Source organism: Gopherus flavomarginatus, chromosome 10 (genome assembly GCF_025201925.1).
Source record: "Gopherus flavomarginatus isolate rGopFla2 chromosome 10, rGopFla2.mat.asm, whole genome shotgun sequence".
In the NCBI taxonomy this organism is placed as follows: domain Eukaryota; kingdom Metazoa; phylum Chordata; order Testudines; family Testudinidae; genus Gopherus; species Gopherus flavomarginatus.
In genome coordinates, this window is record NC_066626.1 from 82,651,050 (window position 1) to 82,671,247 (window position 20,198).

Here is a 20,198-nt window from a genome sequence, read left to right on the forward strand (position 1 = left end):
AACCTAATTTTAGACTCCCATTTTTGATGAATCTTGGTCTTAATTTATGGTGTGAGTGACAGCTCCCCAGGCAGCACTATGCCTCAGACCATTCCCCTAGACAGTGCAGTGCTGCTGCCCTCATTCAAGGGCTGGTTGGCTGCTGCATCACCTCCGAGTCTGCCTGCCTCTCTATCTCTTGTTGGCGCTAATGATGAGCGAGAGACTGGTGAGGATGCTGAAGGGGAGCCGTGTGAAGATGAGGATAAAGGAATGGAACTGGTGCAGGGAAGGTCTGGAGCCAGCTCCTTCTGGGGGTTGAGGGACAATATGCCACAACAGCAGAGGAGGAAATAACTGACCTGTGGCACCAGTCTGTGTTTTGGATCTTGTCAGTCCTCTGTGTGATCAGAAGCGTAGAGCAGGTGGGGGTGGTTTGCTCATAGACTGTGCTTGTCTCCTGGAGAAGTTTTTAATCAGCAGCATATGCCCAGAGACAGGAGAACAACTTTACTGGACCCAAGCGTTCCTGCTGGTTTGATGTATCCATATAGAATATCAGGGTTGGAAGGCACCTCAGGAGGTCATCTAGTCCAACCCCCTGGACCAATCCCCAGACTGTTTGGTTTTTTTTAACCCCAGTTCCCTAAATGGCCCCTTCAAGGATTGAGCGCCCAACGCTGGGTTTAGCAGGCCAATGCTCAAACCACTGAGCTATCTTTCCCCTCAGATGTCAGCACCTGTCTTAGATTGTGAGCTCCATGGGGCACGGACCTTCCCTTTGTGCCAGGCGCTGTACACATACATAACAAAGAGGCCCAGCTCCATGGCTGGGACCGTAGACGTGGCTGCAGTACATAAATATACTACTCAGCCTCTGCCCTTCCCAGCACCTTCTGCCCACAGATTTTAAAGTGCTTTACAAACATTATGAGTTAACCCCTCCAGGTCTAAGTGTAAATGCTGACATGCTGTGCAAGGTGCGGGATTGGGCCCAGGTGTAAATGGTGCCCTGCAGCACGTGGGGGGGGGGTCACTCGGGCGCAGGTGAAATGGTGGCGCAGAGAGAGTTGAGCCTGGATGTAGATGGTGAGGGGCAGCTGGGGGAGTCACGCCCAATGCAAATGGTGAAAAGCGGGGCAGGGGATCAGGCCCTAGAGTAAATGGCAACACATGAGGGGGTGGGGAATTAGATCCAAGTGTAAATGGTGACATGCAGCACTGAGTGGGGAAGGGGAGGAGTCTGGCCCAGTGTAAATGGTGATGCAGGGGGCTGGGTGGGGGAAGGGAGGAGTTGGCCTGGTGATGCAGGGGGGCTGGGTGGGGGAGGAACGGGGAGGGGAAGAGTCGGGCCTGGGAGTCCAGTCCTCACCTATGCATGTTTCTTTCTGACTGGGATAGAAAAATCTGCATCTCCACAGTTCCGAGGGGCATCGCGGCAAATATCTGAAACTGATGGAGAAGATTCCTGAAGATGCTGAGGCATCTGTGGTCCTCGTGGGTAAGAAGTGCCGATCAGAACCCTGCTGGGGAGGCCCAGTTCAGAGCCCAAGCTGGGGCCCAGCCAGACACATGCGCTCACCAGCCAATCTCTGTTATCCAAACTTTAAGGTGGGAGGGAACCACTTTCCAAGCCCTGGGAACCTCCCTCCAATAGCCCCTTCTTGCCTCTTCCTGCTGTCATCAGCGGGGGCTCCAGGCACTAGCACAGCAAGCGCATGCCTGGAGCGGCAAGCTGCGGGGGGCGGCCTGCCGGTCTCTGTGAAGGCGGCAGTCAGGCAGCCTTTGTTGGCACGCTTGCGGAAGGTCCGCCACCGCTGGTCCCGCAGCTTCAGTGGTAATTTGGTGGCGGGTACGCCGAAGGCGTGGGACTGGCAGATCACCCACAGAAATGCCGCCAAAGGCCACCTGACTGCCGTGCTTGGGGTGGCAAAAAACATAGAGCCTCCCCTGGCTGTCATTTTATGGGGGACTTGGTGGCTTTTGGGGGTATCCTTCAGGCCCCAAAAGCCTCTCTGCTACAGTCAGCTTGCCAGGCCATGCCCTGAGGGGGGACAGCATGTCCCTGGACTTTCCACAGGAAGAGCTGCTCCCAGCTTGGATGGTGGGGAGTGGAATGGGGACTAAGAAGAAGGCAAATGTTTGGCCCTGCCCGTCTCAACCCCCTTCTGGGAGGGAGGAATATTGGGTGGGGACCCTTCATTGAACGTTTCAGAGCCTTGTCAAGCATTGGATTCACTTTCCGATGACACTTGAGTATGGTGCATTTTCAAAATTGTTTTGCCCATCTCTGCTTAAAACCACATGCTTGGGCCAGTTTCAGAGCCTAGATAAGCAGGCTGGGTAAAAGCCCTGAGCCTCACCGGTAGAATTTGGTGTGAACCCTGCAGTGTTGTGTGAGTTGTGGTATGAGAAGCTGCCCAATAGCCAGTGGAATGACACTTCCCCAGGCACTTAGGCTGGCTGAGAAAGGGTCAGGATGGCCTCTTGCTGGCTGTGTGGACCACATAGCGGATACAGTACAGATACATTCTTCCTTCTCACAAGGAGACTCTAGAGCAAGGGAGGGGCCAGCTCCCTCCCTAAATCTTTCTGCAGACTCCTTAATTCAGGAATTTTGGTGGGGAAGAAATGGGTCAGGAGGTGTCATTGGAACTGGCTTCAGAGGAAACTGTTGAAAGTGAAGGTGTCCCTGAACATGGTGATGTAGGAAAAGGAGTGAGCAGAGAGGTGGAAAAATAAGAGGACACAAAATTATTTAGGTTAATCAAGACTAGAAGAGACTGTGAGGAACTACTAGGAATAAAAAAAGCAATCTATAGCCAATGAAAAGAAGGGGAAGTGGATACCAAGCAATGTAAATTAGGAGTTATGAAGTGCAGAACATTTGATTCAGGTATTTTTAAGGATGTCAGGAATGAAAGAAATCCTAGCAATGTTATAGGCACATTGCTAGCTGGATATGTAAAATTGCTAGTAATGATGCAGAGAAAACAGAAGTATTTCTGTTCTGTATCTGGAAAGAAGCGGGATGATGTACTTGTAGCATATGGAGACGATGAAGTACTTTCTGGTCCATTAGGAACCAAGAGGAGGATGTTAAACAACATCTGTTGGGGATAAACATTTTTAAATCAGCAGGCATGGATAACTTGAACTAGGGAGACCTAAGACGTTAGCAAAGCTTTGATATGGTCTCTCACAGTATCTTGCCAGCAAGTTAAAAAAGTATGGATTGGATGAATGGACTGTAAGGTGAATAGAAAGCTGGCTAGATTGTCAGGTTCAATGGCTCCATGTCTAGTTGACAACCGGTATCAAGCGGGTTCGGTCCTGGGGCCAGTTTTGTTCAACATCTTCATTAATGATCTGGATGATAGGATGAATTGCACCCTCAGCAAATTTGCAGATGACACTAAGCTGGGGGGAGAGGTAGATACGTTGGAGGGTAGAGATAGGGTCCAGAGTGACCTAGACAAATTGGAGGATTGGGCCAAAAGAAATCTGATGAGGTTCAACAAAGACAAGGGCAGAGTCCTGCACTTAGGATGGAAGAATTCCATGCATGGCTAATGGCATATTGGGCTGTATATGTAGGAGCATTGCCAGCAAATCGAGGGAAGTGATCATTCCCCTCTATTCGGCACTGGTGAGGCCACATCTGGAGTATTGTGGCCAGTTTTAGGCCCCCTCACTACAGAAAGGATGTGGACAAATTGGAGAGTCCAGCGGAGGGCAATGAAAATGATCGGGGGCTAGGGCACATGACTTACGAGGAGAAGCTGAGGGAACTGGGCTTCTTCTTCAAGTGCTGTCCCTGTGGGTGCTCCACTCTAGGTGACAGTGCGTCCCAGCGCTGTCGATCGGAGATTTTCGGTAGCAGTGCCTGGTTGGGGCGCACGCACCCAGATGGTATCTCTCGTCTAGTTGGAATCTTCCTGAGTGCGTGCGCCCCACACCCTCCTCAGTTCCTTCTCAACCGTCCTCGGCTGAAGACAGGACTCGGGGCAGTGCTACCTTCTCTTCCCTGGTCTCTATAGAAAACAGTAACAAAGAACATAGAAATAATTATTAGTTACATCCCAGTTGTTTCCCTTCCTTTAGTGTAGTTACATAGTTAGTTACTTAGTTTGGAAAAAAAAATCCCTCAGGCTTGTCTCCCATTGAGAGACTCTCCTCGGCCATCTCTGATTCATAATGCCAGGAGCTTCAGCATTCAAAAGGCGTATTTCCTGTCAGAAATCCATGCCACGGGCAGATGGGCACTCATACTGTGTGAAGTGCCTCGGGGACACCCACATCCCTGTGAAATGCCCCCCGTGCGCGAGCCTCAAGTCAAGAGCTCGTCGCGACAGGGATCTGCAGCTCAAAATGCTGATGATGGAAAAATCCTTACAGCCGCTTTCGGAGATGGGAAAGGTCAAACCCACTCCCACACGCGCCCAAGCCAGATCAGAACCGGTGGGCAGCATTGCTTCACCCTCCCTGGAGCAGAGGCAAGAAGCAGAACAGTCTCACAGGAGAGACTTTAACAAGGGTAGGGGGTCTCCCGCGAGATCCCTACCCTCTGTGCTGACAGCACCAAAGGCAGGTGCCTCAGCTTTTCTAATGCCTCAGCTGCAGCTCTAACAGAGCGCAGAGGCAGGGACCCGACCTCCCAGGTAAGGAAGGTCCTTGTGGCTCCGGTCCCCTCGGCACCGCAAACGGCCGCGGTGCTGGCGGCGCGCGCTTCCTGGGCACCACAAACGGCCGTGGGGCTGGCGGCGCGCACTTCCTGGGCACCGCAAACGGCGGCGGTGCCATCAGCGCGTGCCTCCTGGGCACCGCAAATGGCCGCGATACCGGCAGCGCGCTGCTCCTCGGCACCGCAAACTGCCGCGGTGCCGGCACCGCGCTGCTCCTCGGCACCGCAAACGGCCGCGATGCTGGCAGCGCAATCCTCCCCTGCAGGGAGAAGAACGTTGGCACCGAGACTATCTTCCCCCCGGGCACCAGTAGCAGACCCCCTGCAGGGCACCTCCAAGCAGTCTGCAGCACTACTGTCACTTGCACTTTCTCCTGCTAATGAGCTAGAGCAGAGAGCAGGCTCAGCTCAGCCAGGGAGCCGGAGCAACAGTTTCTCACTCAACGTGACCTTCAGTGCCACCTGAGCCCCACTCCCCGCTCCTAGGTACACAGGGCTCATTTTTTGAACCACCGCTCTCTTCACCTGAACTTTTTTTCACTGACGGTGAACTTGATTTACAGCAACAAGCGGAGTTCTCCCCTCCTGCTTCTCCTCCACAGGCACCTCTGCCACTTCAGGTCACAGCTCAAGGCCACCAGCCTCAGCTTCCCTACTTCGCCCCCCTATGGGCGACACCTGGATTCTCCCACCCTATGCCTTGGCTTCAGTGATACCCTTGGCAACATCCTCCTACTAGTCATCCTCCTTCTGAGCATCAATCTCCTCCTCTGTCCACTTCTAATGTGCCTGAACCCCCTCCTGAGTATGCAAATTACGCCATATCCTTAACTCTCCATTAGCCCTGGAAGAAGCCCTCCTCCCTCTGCCTCCACGGGCCGTGGACAACTGTAAACAATTTCAAGAACTTTTCAGGAGGTGGCACTCAGTCAAGATATCCCCTTTCAAGAGATTCAGGAGATGCAACACAGACTCCTCAATCCTTCAACTGTCTGTACCCTCAAAAATCGCACTCCCTATAAACGAAGCACTCCTGGAGCCAGCTGACACTCTCTGGCAAACCACAGCGTCTTTAGTACCAACTTGCAAAAAGGCCGAACGTAGATACTATGTCCCTGCTAAGGACGCTGACTTCCTATTTTTTCATCCACCACCGAACTCCCTTGTCATGGATGCAGCTGCACAGAGTACGAAACAGTCACAATATCGACCCACCCTGCAAGACAATGACCTTAAGACGCCTTGATGTCTTGGGCCGCAAGGTTTATATGTCCTCCACACTACAATTCAGAATTGCAAACTATTCTGCTCCCCTTGCCAGTTACGACTTTGATAATTACACTATACTTTTGAATATGCCTCCTACATTCCAGAGGATATGAGAGCAGACTTCAAATCAATCCTCACTGAGGGCCAACTGATTTCCAGAACAGCCCTACAGGCATCTCTAGACACGGCAGACACAGCAGCCTGTACAACTGCAACTGCTGTGATTATGCGCAGATCATCATGGCTCTCTGCATCTGGCATCCCCAAAGAACTGCAGACCAAAGTGGAGGATCTCCCTTTTGATAAGGACAAACTTTCTCCTACCCTCCTACCTTTCCCCGTCCCTCTTCAGGGACCCTTCTCACGACCACTTACTTCGCACAGAAGTGGTGCATCTTCTACAACTAGGTGCAGTGGAACCTGTGCCGACGCAAAATCAAGGGACAGGTTTCTACTCCCGTTACTTTCTAACTCAGAAAAAGACTGAAGGATGGAGGCCTATACTAGATCTACGCCGACTGAACAAATTCGTGAGGATACAAAGATTCAAGATGGTCACACTGGGCACAATAATACCTGCACTGGATCAAGGGGACTGGTTCAAAGCCCTCGACCTACAGCATGCTTACTTTCATATATCAATTCATCCAGCTCATAGACGCTTCCTACGATTCACAATCGGTCATGACCATTTTCAGTACAGAGTTCTTCCTTTCAGACCCGCCACAGCACCGAGAGTTTTTTTCCAAAACTCTAGCTGTGGTCATGGCTCACCTCTGCAAACACGGGGTCACGCTGTTCCCATATCTGGATGATTGCCTTATCAAGGGCAACTCCTATGGCGAGACACTTCAAGCTACCCGTTTCGCCATCTCCCTCTTTCACAGCCTAGGCCTCCAAATAAACATCCAAAAATGCACTCTGACACCTAAACAACAGATCGAGTTCATCGGAGCTCATCTCGACTCAATCCAGAGCAGGGCCTCGCTCCCATATCACGGATTCCTCGCTATCATGCAGCTCAAATGCACGCTCTCTATTCGTCCCAGGACACAGGCAAGATTTTGCCTACAGCTCCTTGGTCACATGGTAGCCACTGCCTTCGTGGTTCACCACGCCAGGCTACACATGAGATGTCTCCAGGGCTGGCTCAATTCTAATTTCAAACCCAACAGACACACCTTAGGGATGCTGCTAACTCCTCCTCCCAATGTTGTAGCTTCTCAGCATTGGTAAACAAGTCCAGAAAACCTCTGCACAGCGGTTTCCTTCCAGCAATGTTCCCCAACACTCATGCTCACCACGGACGCTTCCCTAATTGGTTGAGGAGCGCACCTAGGGTGGCACAGGGCACAAGGCCGGTGGTCCGCATCAGAGACGCACCTACACATAAACCTCTTAGAGCTCAGAGCAGTGAGGTGAGCATGCCTTCACTTTCTTCCCCTCAGAAAGAACAAAGCTCTTTGGGCCTTAAAAGACAACATAGCATGCATGTACTGCATAAACAGACAAGAGGGAGCCCAATCACATTCCCTTTGCATGGAAGCCATTCAACTATGGAATTGGTGCATACGACATCGAATACAAATCATCACCTCCTACCTACCAGGCTGCCACAACACTACTGCCGACATACTCAGCAGGCACTTTCTGACACAACCCGAATGGGAACTGCACCCCGCAGTACTCCAACAGCTCTTCTCCCTCTGGGGCAGCTCGTCAATAGATCTCTTTGCCACTACCTAGAATTGAAAATGTTCCATTTTGCTCCAGAGCGGGACTGCATCCCTAGGAGATGCATTCCTCATCCCATGGAACAACTCCCCCCTGTATGCCTTCCACCAATCCCTCTGTTACACAGGGTTCTTTGGAAGATTGCGACGGCAAGGCCTGAGTCATCCTTATTGCCCCAGCTTGGCCAAGACAGATGTGGTATCCCTACCTACTCTGCATATCCTCCTGTCATCCACGGGCTCTCCCCAACAGGCCAGACCACGTTTCCCAGGACAACGGACGGGTTCTTCACCCCAGCTCCAAAAGCTCCACCTCACAGCCTGGTTCCTTCATGGTTCCAAACCCATGAACTAGCCTGTTCCGAGCAAGTCCAATATGTCCTGCACAGTAGGAAAGACTTCACTCATAAAACCTACCTGCAGAAGTGGAAGCGTTTTGCTCCCTGGTGCTCACGTAATCACTTAGCACTCAATAACATGACCCTCCCTAACATTCTAGACTACCGCCTGAAACTAAAACAGGAAGGACTTTCGCTCAGCTCCATCAAAGTGCACCTGGCGGCGCTTACCACCTTCCATGACCGTTATTCATTCTTTACCCACTCCACCATAAAACGCTTTCTCACGGGCCTGCAAAATCTCCGCCCTGAAATTTACCCAACAGCAGCTGCATGGAATCTTAACCTTGTTCTTCATGTTCTCATGAAACCTCCATTTGAGGCCTTGGCTACCTCCTCTCATCTTCATATGTCCATGAAGGTGGCTTTCTTAGTTGCCATAACATCAGCAGGGAGAGTTGGTGAAATGAGCACCCTGATGGCCCACCCTCCCTACACAATCTTCTCCAAAGACAAAATCACTTTGAGACCACATCCTAAATTTCTTCCTAAGGTGGTATCGACCTTCCACCTCAATCAACCTATATACTTACCTACTTTCTATCCCAAACCTCACAAGACTCCGCAAGAGGCAACCCTGCATACTCTCATCGTCAGGCGAGCAATCACCTTTTGTTTAGACGGGACCAAACCATTTCGTCAGTCCCCATGACTCTTTGTTTCCATTACCGAACGATCAAAAGGTACGGCTATCTCTAAACAACATCTATTCAAGTGGATCTCTGACTGCATCAGATCCTGTTACCATGCGCAAAATCTTCAACCGCTCAAAGGCATTAGAACTCATTCCACTCGAGCCATGTCAACATCTGTTGCCTTCCTGCACTATGTTCCCATTCCTGACATCTGCAAAGCGGCTATGGGGTCATGTGAACACAAGTTTGCAAAACGCTATGCTCTCACGCAAGACACCAAGGCAGACACCATAGTAGACCATACAGTACTATCTACAGTACTCACTGCTGCATCTCCAAAGTCCCACGAACCATAGTGGGTACTGCTACACATTCACCTAGAGTGGAGCACTCACAGGGACAGCACTCGAAGAAGAAGAGAAAGTAACTCACCTTGCAGTAACTGAGGTTCTTCGAGATGTGTGTCCCTGTGGGTGCTCCACACCCCGCCCTCCTCCCTTCTACTTTGGAGTACTAGTATGATGCACCACGGTAGAGAAGGAACTGAGGAGGGTGTGGGGCACACGCACTCAGGAAGATTCCAACTAGACGGGAGATACCATCTGGGTGCATGCGCCCCAACCAGGCAGTGCTACCGAAAATCTCCGATCGACAGCGCCGGCACGCACCGTCACCTAGAGTGGAGCACCCACAGGGACACACATCTCGAAGAACCTCGGTTACTGCAAGGTGAGTAACTTTCTCTTGTTTAGTCTGCAGAAAAAAAGAGCGAGTCGGGATTTGACAGCAGCCTTCAACTACCTGAAGGGAGTTCCAAAGAGGATGAAGCTAAGCTGTTCTCAGTGGTGGCAGATGACAGAACAAGGAGCAATGGTCTCAAGTTGCAGAGGGGGATGTCTAGGTTGGATATTAGGAAACACTATTTCACTAGGAGGGTGGCGAAGCACTGGAATGGGTTACCTGGGGAAGTGGTGGAATCTCCATCCTTAGAGGTTTTTAAGGCCCGGTTTGACAAAGCTCTGTCTGGGATGATTTAGTTGGGGTTGGTCCTGCTTTGAGCAGGGGGTGGGACTAGATGACCTCCTGAGGTCTCGTCCAACCCTAATCTTCTATTATTCTAAAAGAATCAGTTGAGGAGATTGCTGGCCTGGTGCTGTTAATTATTAGTAAATCCTGGAAAAACAGAGAAATTCCAGAAGGGTGGAAGAATGCTAATGTGCTAGTATTCAAAAAGTGCAAAGGGGGATGACGGGATAATTGTAGGCTAGTTAGCTTGACATCGATCCCAGACAATTTAATGGAGAAGTCGGTGTGGGATTCAATTAATAACAAATTAAAGGATTGGAAAATAATTAATACCAGTCATCACTGTTTTATGGAGAATGGTCTTGCCAAACAAACCTGATTTAATTCTTTGATGAGATTACAAGTTCGGTGATAAAGATAACTGCCTAGATGTATGTTTGACTTAATATTGCAGAACATTCTGATTAAAAAAGGACACTGTACAATGTCAGTGGCGATTGATTGATTGGTGATCCATTGATTCAAGGATGACCTCTATCATGGATTTACATTTGGGTCCTGAAATGACTGAGGAGTCCGATCCTGGAACCGCAAATCCTCCCACAGTAGGTACAGATATTTTGTGGTGGGTCAGCTGCCTGCCGAGAGAAAGTTATTTCTTTTTCCTTCCTCTTCTCCCTCTTTTCAGCTTCGAGGAAGGGTACTTCTCCTCGAAGCAGGCCACTGCCTCATGGAGGTTAGGACACCATTGGGGCTGGCTTACTCTTCCCAGCTTGTGATATCCACATTAGTTTTCTTAAGATGTGCTTTCAGTGTGTCTTCGTAGAATTTCCTATGACCACCATGGGATCTCTGACCACCATGGGTGAGCTGAGAGTAGAGGACTTGTTTTGGAAGGTGAGAGTCTGGCTCCGCACACAATGTCCGGCCCAGCAAAGTTGGTGCAGGAGGATCATTGCTTCAATGCTGGTGACCTTGGTTTCAGCGAGGATGCTGGCATTAGTGCAGGGATCTTGCCACTTGAAGTGAAGGATCTTCCGGAGGCATCGTTGATGATACCTCGCCAGACTCTTTAAGTGCTGTCGATAGGTCACCCAGGTTTCGTATCCATAGAGGAGTGTATGAACAATTGTCTCATAGACCTGGTGTCTTGTCATAGATCACAGTCCATGAAAACACATCAGAGCAATTTCCCAAAGGAAGCACTTGCGCACTGGATTCTGTGCTGGATCTCACTGTTGATTTTTTTTATTTTGAGAAAGTTGGCTACTGAGGTAGCAAAAGTGCTCAGCTGTCTCCAAAGTCTGTCCCTTTATGGTGATTTGTGGTGGGTCATGTGCAAGGCCTGAAGCAGGTTGATAGAACACTTTAGTCTTCTCAATATTGAGTGAGAGTCCTAGGCTCTGGTAAGCTTATGCAAGAAAATCCTCTCAGTGTGCAAGAGGATGATGCAATCATCACCATACTGCAGATCAGTAATGGACACCTGAAGACTTTAGACTTTGAGCAGAGACGTCAAAGATTAAAGAGCCACCCATCCATTCTGTATTGAATGTCAACTCCATTGGGGAGGTGATCTTTAAAAAGGATCAAAATGACTGCTAAGTAGATGGAAAACAGGGTTAGGGCAACAACGCATCCTTTCTTAACCCCAGTTTTGATGACGAAAGGTTCCATCTCAAGGCCATTACAGAGAAATGTGTCAGTCATCTGATCACGGAGAAGCCTTAGGACCTTAATAAATTTCGGAGGGCAGCCAAATATGGCCAGGAACTTCCACAGGGCTTTGTGATTGACAGAGTCGCAGGCCTTTGTCAAATTGATGAAAGCCATGTACAGGTCCTAATTTTGCTCCCGAGATTTTTCCTGGATTTGGTGGTCAATGAAAATCATGTCCGTTGTCCCGTGGGATGGTCTAAAACCCCATTGAGATTCCAGCAATATTTCCTCAGCAAGGGGAAGTAATTGGTTTAAGAGGGTGTGGGCAAGAATTTTCCCTGCTGTAGATAGCAAGGCAATGCCTCAATAGTTTCAACACTGTGACTTATCTCCTTTCTTAAAGATTGTAACAATGTTGGCGTTCCTCAAGTCTTCTGGAATCTTCTCGTTCTTCTTCGAGTGATTGCTCATATCCATTCCAGTTAGGTGTGCGCGCCGTGCGTGTACGTTCGTCAGAAGATTTTTACCCTAGCAACTCCGGTGGGCCGGCAGGTCGTCCCCTAGAGTGGCACCGGCATGGCGCCTGATATATACCCCTGCCGGCCTGCCCGCTCCTCAGTTCCTTCTTACCGCCGTGTCAGTCATTGGAACGGCGGAGTGCAGCATAGCTGTCCTCCACGTCCCTAGCTCTCCATTGTCTCGTGTTCTAATAGTTGTATATAGTTATAGTTGTAATTAGACCTTTTAGTATTAGTTGTTAGTTGTAGTACTTGTTGTAAATAGTTAGCGGGCTTGGGCGCGAGCCCTCCCCCGCGCCCAGCGCCGGGCCCATGCCCGGCTCGCCAGGGTTTAAACAGTGCTCAGCCTGCAAGAAGCCGATGCCAACGAGCGATCCCCACGACGCTTGCCTGAAGTGCCTTGGGGAATTGCATATCTCTGAAAAGTGCCGCATTTGCAAGGCATTTAAGCCAAGAACAAAGAAGGAGAGGGATCAGCGCTTAAAGACCCTCCTAATGGAAGCAGCGCTTAACCCTCCAGCCTCGACGCCGAGCGCCGGCTCTGCTCCGGCACCGCACCGCTCCGGCACCGGGAAGACGCTCCGGCACCGGCCTTCCCCGGCACCGGGCCCAGAAGCAAGGCCTTCAACATCTGCCACTCCAGCCAAGCAGACGCGGATGGAGCGCCCGGCACCGTCTACTGCCGCGGCACCGATGATAGGGATTCCGTCGACTCTGGGCCCGGGAGGTCCGTCGAGTCTGGTCCCTCACAGCTCCCCCATAAGATCCGGGGTAGAGCTAGTGGTTCCCTCGACGCCGGAGACATTTGCTTCGGTGCGGGACCTGATTGCTTTGACTGAGCCTACGCTACCTCAACCCCTGGGGCCTCCGGTGCGGGTTCTGCAGTCAAAGGGCAAGCCTACGGCCTTGCGACCTCCATCGCCAGGTTCACCAAGCTGGCACCGATCCCCATCAAGGTCCCGGCACCGTGGACGATCTCGGTCAGGACACCGCTCGCAGTCCCGGCACCGCTCCCCACAGTGGTACCGGTCGCACTCGCGGCGGTACCGGTCGCACTCGCGGTGGTACCGGTCGTACTCGCGGTGCCGATCCTCTTCACGGAGATCCCGGTACTCCTGGCACTGTTCTGGCTCGAGCCACCGCTACCGGCACCGAGATTCCAGAAGCCGCTCCCGTCATCGGCGTTCGGCATCCCGGTCGACCTCCCGGCACCGCGCTGGTAGTAGGTCCCGGCCTCGATCCCGGCACCGGTACGACTCTCGGCACCGGTCCCCGGCACCGAGTAGGTCGACGTCGTCTAGACGGAGGGACCCGTATCAGTCCCGTTCGGCTCCACCTTGGCCATCCCGACAACCGTCTGTCTCCTCTCACACAGAGCACGTACGCTATGGACGCGGACAGACCTGCTGCTCTCTTCCAGGAGCCCCCTCTGCAAGAGCATGGACCACAGCAGTGGGGCTTCTGGACCCCCTGGGCATACCATCAAGCCCAAGGGCAGCAACAGGTTCCCCCGCATCCAGCTACATCGGAGCACAGGGCTCTGGAGGCCACACTATCTTGTCCTCTCCAGTCCCCTGCAGAGGAGGGATTGTCTCACCAGCGGGACCCTGACCTTCCTCCAGAGCTGGAAGCATTGCTCCAGATGGAGCATCCTGCAGATCCACTTCTGCCGGGGGTCTCTTCGTCATCCTCCTCGGATGAGGCAGTGGCTGGAACGATATCCACCAGCCCTCCTCCGCTCGATCTCAGAGCGCATCAGACCTCCTCCGGCGCGTGGCGCAAAACATGAATTTGCAGACCGAGGAGGTCTCAGAAATTGAGGATCCGGTGGTGAGCATACTGTCTGCAGATGCTCCCACTCGTGTCGCCCTCCCCTTTATACGGACCATTCAGGCCAATGCCACTACCATCTGGTAGTCGCCGGCATCAGTTCCCCCCGTGGCACGCGGCGTGGAACGCAAATACATGGTGCCCTCGAAAGGATACGAGTATCTCTATGTCCACCCACCCCCGTGCTCCCTCATCCTACAATCTGTGAATGAGAGGGAGCGTCACGGCCAACAGGCCCCGGCACTGAAGTCTAAAGAAGCGAGGCGCATGGACCTGGTTGGCTGAAAGGTCTATTCTGCGGGCACTCTCCAGCTTCGGGTGTTGAACCAACAAGCTCTCCTTAGCCGCTACACTTATAACACCTGGGCGGCAGTGGACAAATTTAAGGAGTTGCTTCCACAAGAGGCACGTCAGGAATTTGTGGCAATCCTTGACGAGGGCAAGAAGGTGGCACGTACTTCTCTGCAAGCATCCCTCGATGCCGCAGATTCGGCCGCCAGGACTCTGGCTTCTGGCGTGACCATGCGCAGGCTTTCCTGGTTTCAGGTCTCTGGTCTTCCTCCGGAACTCCAATACACCATTCAGGACCTCCTGTTTGAAGGCCAGGGCCTGTTTTCGGACAAGACCGACCCCAGGCTGCAAAGCCTTAAAGATAATAGGGTCATTATGCGCTCTTTGGGGATGCATACACCAGTCACCCAGCGCAGACCCTTCCGGCCCCAACAGCAGCGCCGGCCCTATCCTCAACCTCGCCAGAGGCAGGACTTCACCAGACGCCGAAGTAGGAACGGCCGGCGTAGGCAATCAGGCAACCAAGGGGGGCAAAACCAGAGCTCCTCCAAGGCTCCCTCCTGTCCGAAGCCTTCATTTTGAAGGTGCGCCCGAGGGCGATGCACCAGTTTCCCTCCCGGATCCATCCCCGCCATTCTCCAACCGTCTTTCGTTTTTCCTCCTGGCGTGGTCCCGACTGACATCAGACCGTTGGGTCTTACGCACATTACAAGCTGGATACCATCTGCAGTTTGTTTCGCACCCCCCCTTTCGCCCTTCTCCTCCGTCCCTCTTCAGGGACCCCTCTCACGAGCAACTCCTTATTCAGGAGGTGCGGACGCTCCTCGCCAAAGGAGCCATAGAGGAGGTTCCGGAGGCCCAGCAGGGCAAGGGGTTTTACTCCCGTTACTTTCTGAGCCCCAAAGCCAAGGGAGGCCTCAGGCCTATCCTCGACCTGCGCGAACTCAACAGATATGTCGTGAAGTTGAAGTTCTGTCCTTGGGGACCATTATCCCGTTCTTGGTTCCTGGAGACTGGTATGTCGCCCTCAACATGCAAGACGCGTATTTTCATATAGCCATCTTCCCGCCGCACAGACAGTTCCTTCGTTTCGTGATCAACCGCTGCCACTATCAGTTCGCGGTCCTCCCGTTCAGCCTCTCCACGGCCCCGAGGGTGTTCACCAAATGTATGGCTGTAGTCGTTGCCCACCTCCGTCGCAGCCGCATACATGTATTTCCATACCTCGACGACTGGCTGATTCGGGGGTCATCAGAGGCGCAGGTCCTCAATCATGTCCACCTAGTCAGCAGTCTCTTCGAGAACTTGGGCCTCATCCTCAATATAGAAAAGTCAACGCTAATCCCCACTCAGAGGATAGAGTTCATCGGTGCACTTCTGGACTCGACTCTGGCCAGAGCCGTTCTGCCTCTAGCAAGGTTCCAGACCTTGACGGGCATTATACGACGGCTGCAGTCAGCACCCTTGACCTCCATACGGATGTGCCTAACTCTGTTGGGCCACATGGCGGCTTGCACGTTTGTCACGTGGTATGCGCGGCTGCGCATGAGGCCCCTCCAGTCCTGGCTCATCAGTCAGTACCGTCCGGCCCGGCACCTTCTGGATGCGATTGTTACCGTTCCCCAGGACGTATTAGGTTCCCTGAGGTGGTGGCTGGACCAGTCCGTGGTATGTGCGGGGATGCCGTTCCATCCACCCCAGCCTTCGGTGTCCCTGACAACAGATGCCTCAGATCTAGGTTGGGGGGCCCATCTCGGAGCCCTACGGACACAAGGTTGGTGGTCACCTCACGAATTAGCCCTCCACGTACGAGAACTGAGGGCAGTCCACCTTGCTTGCCAAACATTCCATCTTCAACTTCAAGGTCGCTGTGTCTCAGTATTCACCGACAACACAACGACCATGTATTACATCAACAAGCAGGGCGGCACGAGGTCCTCTGCCCTGTGTCAGGAGACCGTGAGGCTTTGGGACTTCTGCATAGCCCACTCCATTCACCTCATCGCGTCCTACCTTCCCGGGGTTCGGAACACACTGGCGGATCATCTGAGCAGATCCTTTCTTTCCCACGAGTGGTCCCTTCGCCTGGACATTGCCCTTTCGCTCTTCCAGAGGTGGGGATGTCCCCGAATGGACCTCTTTGTGTCCCGAGGGAACAGGAAGTGCCAGATGTTCTGCTCCTTTCAAGGCCGGGAACCAGGTTCGATAGCAGATGCCTTCCTTATCCCCTGGACGACGCATCTGTTCTACGCATTCCCTCCATTCCCGCTCGTCCACAAGGTCCTTCTGAAGGTGCGCAGGGACAGGGCATGCTTGATCATGATAGCTCCAGCGTGGCCCAGGCAACATTGGTACTCCATGTTGCTGGACCTGTCTGGCTGACCCTGTCCCCCTGCCCCTTCACCTGGACCTGATCACTCAGGACCACGGCAGGCTACGTCACCCAGACCTGCAGTCCCTGCACCTCACGGCATGGCTCCTGAGTGGCTGACCCGGTCCGAGCTCCGTTGCTCTACCCCAGTGCGGAGGGTGCTCCTGGGCAGCAGGAAGCCTTCTACCAGAGAGACTTATTCAGCGAAATGGAAGCGCTTCACCTGCTGATGCGCGGAACGCAGTCTCCTCCCCGCTCAAGTCTCTGTTGCCATTATCCTGGACTACATCTGGTCCCTTAAGGAACAGGGCCTGGCGATATCATCTCTTCGGGTTCATCTGGCGGCCATCTCCACTTTTCACCCGGAGGAGGATGGCCGATCGGTGTTCTCTCACCCTATGGTGACGAGATTCCTTAAGGGATTGGAGCGTCTATACCCCCAGGTTCGACGCCCTACCCCTACCTGGGACCTGAACCTAGTTCTCACCCGGCTCATGTCCCCTCCGTTTGAGCCATTAGTGACTTGCTCCCTACTCTGTCTCTCCTGGAAGACTGCCTTCCTGGTGGCCATCACCTCAGCCAGGAGGGTGTCGGAGCTCCGGGCTCTCACCGTAGATCCCCCCATACGGTGTTTCACAGGGACAAGGTCCAGCTGAGACCGCATGCAGCCTTTCTCCCCAAGGTGGTCTCAGCCTTTCATGTCAACCAGGACATCTTTCTTCCTGTATTTTTTTCCCAAAACCCCACTCCTCCCACAGGGAACAACAGCTCCACTCGTTGGACGTCCGTCGAGCACTTGCATTTTATATAGAGAGAGCCAAGCCGTTCCGCAAAACCCCCCAACTCTTTGTGGCGATAGCGGAACGGGCCAAGGGGTTACCTGTGTCCTCTCAAAGAATCTCCTCGTGGGTGACGTCCTGTATCCGAGCCTGCTATGACTTAGCTCATACTCCTCCGGGTCACGTGACTGCGCACTCTACCAGGGCTCAAGCCTCATCGACAGCTTTCCTCGCCCACGTGCCCATCCAAGAGATCTGCAGGGCAGCGACCTGGTCCTCCGTCCACACCTTCGCTTCCCATTATGGCCTGGTCCAGCAGTCCAGAGATGACGCGGCCTTCGGCTCCGCAGTGCTACACGCCGCGACTTCTCACTCCGACTCCACCGCCTAGGTAAGGCTTGGGAATCACCTACCTGGAATGGATGTGAGCAATCACTCGAAGAAGAAAAGACGGTTACTCACCTTTGTAACTTGTTCTTCGAGATGTGTTGCTCATATCCATTCCACACCCGCCCTCCTTCCCCACTGTCGGAGTAGCCGGCAAAAAGGAACTGAGGAGCGGGTGGGCCGGCAGGAGTATATATCAGGCGCCATGCTGGCGCCACTCTAGGGGGCGACCTGCCGGCCCACCAGAGTTGCTAGGGTAAAAATCTTCCAACGAACGTGCACGTGGTGTACGTACACCTAACTGGAATGGATATGAGCAACACATCTCGAAGAACAACAGATACAAAGGTGAGTAACCGTCTTTTATATCAGATATGAAAAAAAAAGTGTTTGGAGTTTCCCTACCAGTTCTTCACCTCCAAACTTGTAGATTTCAGCTGGTCCTGCTGCCTTGCTGTTGTGAGTTTACATGTGGCTCATGTTACTTTTTTGAAGGGGGGAGGCGGGTCAGCAAGAGATTCTCTTTCATGTCGTTGAGGTATAGATTTGATACTGGCATCCAAGACCATTGACTCACAGTTCAGGAGTAGCTCAAAATGCTCCTTCTATCTGGCTTTGATGGCTTTGCTGTCCTTAAAATACATTGACCCGTCCTGGGCTCGGAGTGGTGTGGGGCCATGGGAACATGGGCCATAAATGGCTCTTACTGCATGAAAAAAACTCTTCACGTATGTTTATCAACATAGAGCTCTATCTCCTTGGCCTTTTCTTGCCACCCCTTATTTTTGATGTCATGGATTTTCCTTTGGGCTTTAGCCTTGAGTTGCTTGTATGACTCTTTCTTCTGCTGGTGTGATTTGTCATTTTGCCACATGCCATGAGCTTTTCTTTTTTGGTCAGGCAGGCTCTGAATCTCAGCACTGTTCTCATCAAACCAATCTTGGTGATGGCGGGTGACACAGCCAGTGGACTCAGCACGTGCCAAGAGAATGGCAGTCTTTAATCCCTTCCAGAGATTTTCATTATGATCATCAGCTGTAGGCATAGCAGTCCCCTCTTTGGGGACCATCACCTTGTTGTGGTGAAGGGGCTTGCGTGTTCCAATGATCCTCAGAGCTAAATTGTCAGGAGCTTCATGTTCCTGGTAGGGTTTCTCAAGGTGAACAGGCCTAAGGGGAAGTCCCAAACAAAGCATGGTCCAATCCCCCAAGTCCTTAATGGTGGATCAGGTGGAAGAGGGTCCTTGATCTCAATGCCTGTGAAAGCAGGTGAAGGCTGCAGCAAGTGGAGATCTCCAGTCGTCTTGGACTTTCCTTGCCACTGGGCCTCAAAACTCCAACTTGTCATGATCATGTGGTCACTGTAGGTGCACCTGCTTCCCCACGTTAATAGAAATCATGCGCAGGCTTCTACCATGGGAAATAATATTTTTCCAACCTTCCAAGCCCTGCGGCAATGGACTAGTGGTGATGAGGACAGGATTAGTGAATCTGACAGTCCCTAGCCACGAATCTGCACGTAGGCGGCGGTAGTTAGATGTTCGTCTGGCACCTGAACTGAGATGGGTGCAGTTCAGTAGCTACTATCACAATTGAGCAGTCCTTTTTAGGATCCCCTCTTGTCAAGGCTGATTCCCCACTTTGGCATTTGAATGCAGGAAGTGGGGGTCTGCAAGGATTCTAAAAATTAATACTGGTCACTTCAGGCTAGTATTAAACTGCCAAGGTTACAGCTTTTCTTTGACCTTGGATGGGTAGATGCTGCCACCACCCAACTGCAAACCCTCCCCCTTTGAAAACCCAGGAAGGAGCACTTGGGAATTCCTTCCTGTAGGGTACCCTCAAGGCTCTACACCACCCTGTCTGGGGAAGAGCTGAGAAAGAAACTGTCAAAGTTCCCTCTCCACGCTGAACTCTTGGGTACAGATGTGGGGACCTGCATGAAAGACCCCTGAGCTTCTTTCTACCAGCTTAGATTAAAATTTTCCCAAGGCACAAATCCTTTCCTTGTCCTTGGATAGTAATGTTGCCACCACCAAGTGATTTAGACAAAGATTCAGGAAAAAGGCGATTTGGAGTCCCTGTTTCCCCAAAATATTCCCCCAAACCCCTTCACCCCCTTTCCTGGGGAGGCTTGAGGATAATAATATAACCAATTGGTACAATGTGAGCACAGACCAAAACCTTGGGGTTTTAGGATACTGAAAATCAATCAGGTTCTTAAAAGAAGAATTTTATTAAAAAAAAAATAGTAAAAGAATCACACCTGCAAAATCAGGATGGAAGGTAACTTTACAGGGTAAATACAAAGATTTAAAACACACAGGATTCACCTCTAGGCTTAGCTTCAAAGTTACAAAAAACAGGAATAAAACTCCCTCTTAGCATAGGGAAAATTCACAAGCTAAAACAAAAGACAATCTAACACATTTCCTTGCCTTTACTTACAATTTTTGTAATCTTAGATGCTCATTTCAGGTAGGTTTTTAGGAGATGTTTTTTCCTGCCTGATCCCTCTCTCGCCCAGAGAGAGAACAAACAAAGAGAGCGCAAACAAAACTCCCCCGCACCCCAGATTTGAAAACATCTTCTTTTCTTATTGGTTCTTTTGGTCAGGTGCCAACCAGGTTATTTGAGCTG

At 51.9% G+C, this 20,198-nt stretch overlaps 1 protein-coding gene across 4 annotated transcripts in view; it reads left to right on the forward strand.

The window, feature by feature from the left end:
* Positions 1–20,198, forward strand: part of SLC4A3 (solute carrier family 4 member 3) — a 93,101-nt gene that overhangs the window by 40,103 nt on the left and 32,800 nt on the right. For all 4 annotated transcript variants that reach the window (XM_050969643.1, XM_050969642.1, XM_050969644.1 and 1 more), the window contains one exon: positions 1,381–1,480. In XM_050969643.1, the coding sequence (XP_050825600.1) occupies positions 1,381–1,480 (100 nt within the window). The remainder of the gene's footprint in view (positions 1–1,380; positions 1,481–20,198) is intronic.